Genomic DNA, 2,428 nt, shown 5'->3' with positions numbered 1-2,428 from the left:
GCTGTCTCTAAGACTGTTTGGCGGAGTCGGGGTGTTTGATTCAGAGTGGCACCGGATTGACTCGCAGGTGGCGTTTCTGACATCGCGGGGAAGACTGAGCCAGTCTGGTTCTTCCAGTGGATTATTGCACGGTTCCTGCCTTCTGGGGGGCTGCGGGGGAGCTAAGAGTGGCCGCTTCTCCCTCCCGACTTCAAGCCATTGTGGATTATAATTGCACCATGACCCTGGAAGAGCTGGTTGCTTGCGACAACACCGCCAAAAAGTAAGTGGCTCCCTCCTTTGCAAAGCCGGGGCGTGCGGATGCCCCAAACCCTCCTTCAGGTCTCTCCGCCTGCGGGCCTTTCCCGAGCCGCCCGGTCTTAATTCGGTTCTGCTCCCCTCTCTCCCCAGGATGCAGACGGTGAGCGAGGCGCTGGAACAGCTGCTGGTAGCGGCTCAGAGACAAGCCTGCCTGACAGTCGGCGTCTATGAGTCGGCCAAGCTGATGAATGTGTGAGTATCTCTGGCCCCGGCGTGTGCCGGTCTGATCAGCTGACGTGGCTGGTGGAAAGGGGGGGGGGGGAGGGTTGTGCCTTGTTGGAGCTGCTGCGGTGGGAGGGATCTGGGTGTGAAAGATGCGAGAGAACAAGCTCTGGCATTGGTGGTGGTTCAGGAACAGCTGGGGGGGTGTATGAGATTCATTTCCTTAGAAGGACAGTTTGTGGGGTCTGTCTCCCCCTGATCCTGACCGGTCTGCTTCCTCCCCTTGCCCGCAGGGATCCAGATAGCGTGGTGCTTTGCCTCCTCGCCATTGATGAAGAAGACGAGGGTGACATCGCCTTGCAAATCCACTTCACCCTCATCCAGGCCTTCTGCTGCGACAATGACATCAACATCCTGCGGGTGTCCGGCATGCAGCGGCTGGCCAAGGTCCTCGGGGAGAGCTCGGAGGACAACAGCGAACCCCGGGACCTGCACTGCATCTTAGTGACGGTGAGTCCCCGGTGGTTAGGGTGACCAGATGTCCTGATTTTATAAAGACAGTCCTGATTTTTGTGTCTTTTTCTTATATAGGCTCTTATTACCCCCCACCCCTGTCCCGGTTTTTCACATTTGCTGTGTGGTCACCCTACCTGTGGTGCTGGGTGCCAGGGGTTGCCGAGCAGGGTGGGTGTCCATCACCTGGGAGCCAATCCCACCACCTGTAGGGGAGAGCTTGTATTGTACAGTGGTGCTGATGCAGGGCTAAAATTGGCAGCCACGTGACCTGGGGCTGAGCCAAGTTGCTTCAGTGATGTGTGTATTCCCGAACAGCCAGTGGTGTGGGTCACCGCTCAAGTATGTCTCGTGAATGGGCTGGGGTGACGTCCAGGAAGTTTGTGTTTTGTTGCTAACGGTTGGATCTGTGTTCTCTCCCACCAGAATCCCCACACTGATTCCTGGAAGAGCCAAGGGCTGGAGGAAGTGGCCAGTTACTGTGAAGAAAGCCGCGGCAATAACCAGTGGGTCCCCTACGTCCCGCTGCTGGAGCGTTGAGCTGGGCACCGCCTTCTCGTTTTGTGCTGAATTCCTGTTTTTTTAACCAAAAAAAACAACATTTTAAAAAATAAAAAACCACCCCATCAAAATCAAAGCTAAGGAGTACCGGAGAGGAGCGAGCATGGGCCGGCAGCGATGGTGTGCGTGGAAAGGGAGGTGCGCCGGGCGACTGGCCATAGCAAAGGGGCTGTGACTGCGTCGAGACCGTTAAAGGAGCAGCTCGCTGGAGCAGGCTGGCAGGAGATGCACTTGGGGGAATGACTGAATCAAGGCGACTCGCTCCTCGGATGTGAGGAGCGCTTGAATCCTGTACGCAAGGCACGACGTGTTTCTCTGACTGCGTGGGGCGTGGATGCCACTGATCCATGGCAAGGGACTGGCGTTCCCTCCGCTCCCTTTCTCTGCAGCGGGAGCGGGCATGGCCACGTTTTGCCAAGGACTTAATGTGGCAGGGTGGGGAAGAGACTGGATTTTTATTTTTATTTTTTTGCATCTGCTTTGTGTTGTGGATGGAAGATGTGAGGACTGAAAAGGACAGTTGCAAATGAACTCTTTATTTTTCAATGGACCGAATGTCTTATATTTATAAACTCAAGATTGCAATTTTTTCTTTGCACTCAAGCCACTAAAAGAGTCTGATTCTATATATTCTTGTACGATGAACTTGCAATAAATTTCTGAAATCTAAATATCACTTCCTCTTGCATTTTTCCTTTTCCCCCCCCCCCCCAGCTGTGACACTTCCCGGTCCCTGCACGTTGCATCAGAGCAGCATGTCCTGTACTCGGTGATCAGATCAGGATGTAGTTGTGTTCTTAACGCAGCTTCCAGGAGCCAGCCCTGTTCTCACTCTTTGCAAAACACTGCGGCTTTCTGGCGGCAAGGCGCCACCACTTCTGTAAATTGACAA

The 2,428-nt window shown here is 54.2% G+C and overlaps 1 protein-coding gene across 1 annotated transcript; it reads left to right on the top strand.

The window, feature by feature from the left end:
* Positions 1–2,212, top strand: GADD45B (growth arrest and DNA damage inducible beta). The gene is made up of 4 exons (XM_054013533.1): positions 1–262; positions 391–492; positions 756–972; positions 1,402–2,212. Exons 1-4 carry the CDS (start codon positions 219–221, stop codon positions 1,513–1,515), a joined length of 477 nt encoding a protein of 158 aa, XP_053869508.1. The 5' UTR covers positions 1–218; the 3' UTR covers positions 1,516–2,212.
* The last annotated feature ends 216 nt before the right edge of the window (positions 2,213–2,428 follow it).

This window comes from Malaclemys terrapin, chromosome 24 (genome assembly GCF_027887155.1).
Source record: "Malaclemys terrapin pileata isolate rMalTer1 chromosome 24, rMalTer1.hap1, whole genome shotgun sequence".
Classification (NCBI taxonomy): Eukaryota; Metazoa; Chordata; order Testudines; family Emydidae; genus Malaclemys; species Malaclemys terrapin.
Note: the sequence above shows the minus strand (reverse complement) of the source record. Positions and strands in the feature narration are given on the sequence as shown.

Coding starts and splice junctions, on each gene's coding strand:
- GADD45B (XM_054013533.1), top strand. CDS start 219: ATGACCCTGGAAGAGCTGGTTGCTTGCGACAACACCGCCAAAAA. Junction 263..390: donor TGCGACAACACCGCCAAAAA/GTAAGTGGCTCC, acceptor CTCTCTCCCCAG/GATGCAGACGGTGAGCGAGG. Junction 973..1,401: donor TGCACTGCATCTTAGTGACG/GTGAGTCCCCGG, acceptor CTCTCCCACCAG/AATCCCCACACTGATTCCTG.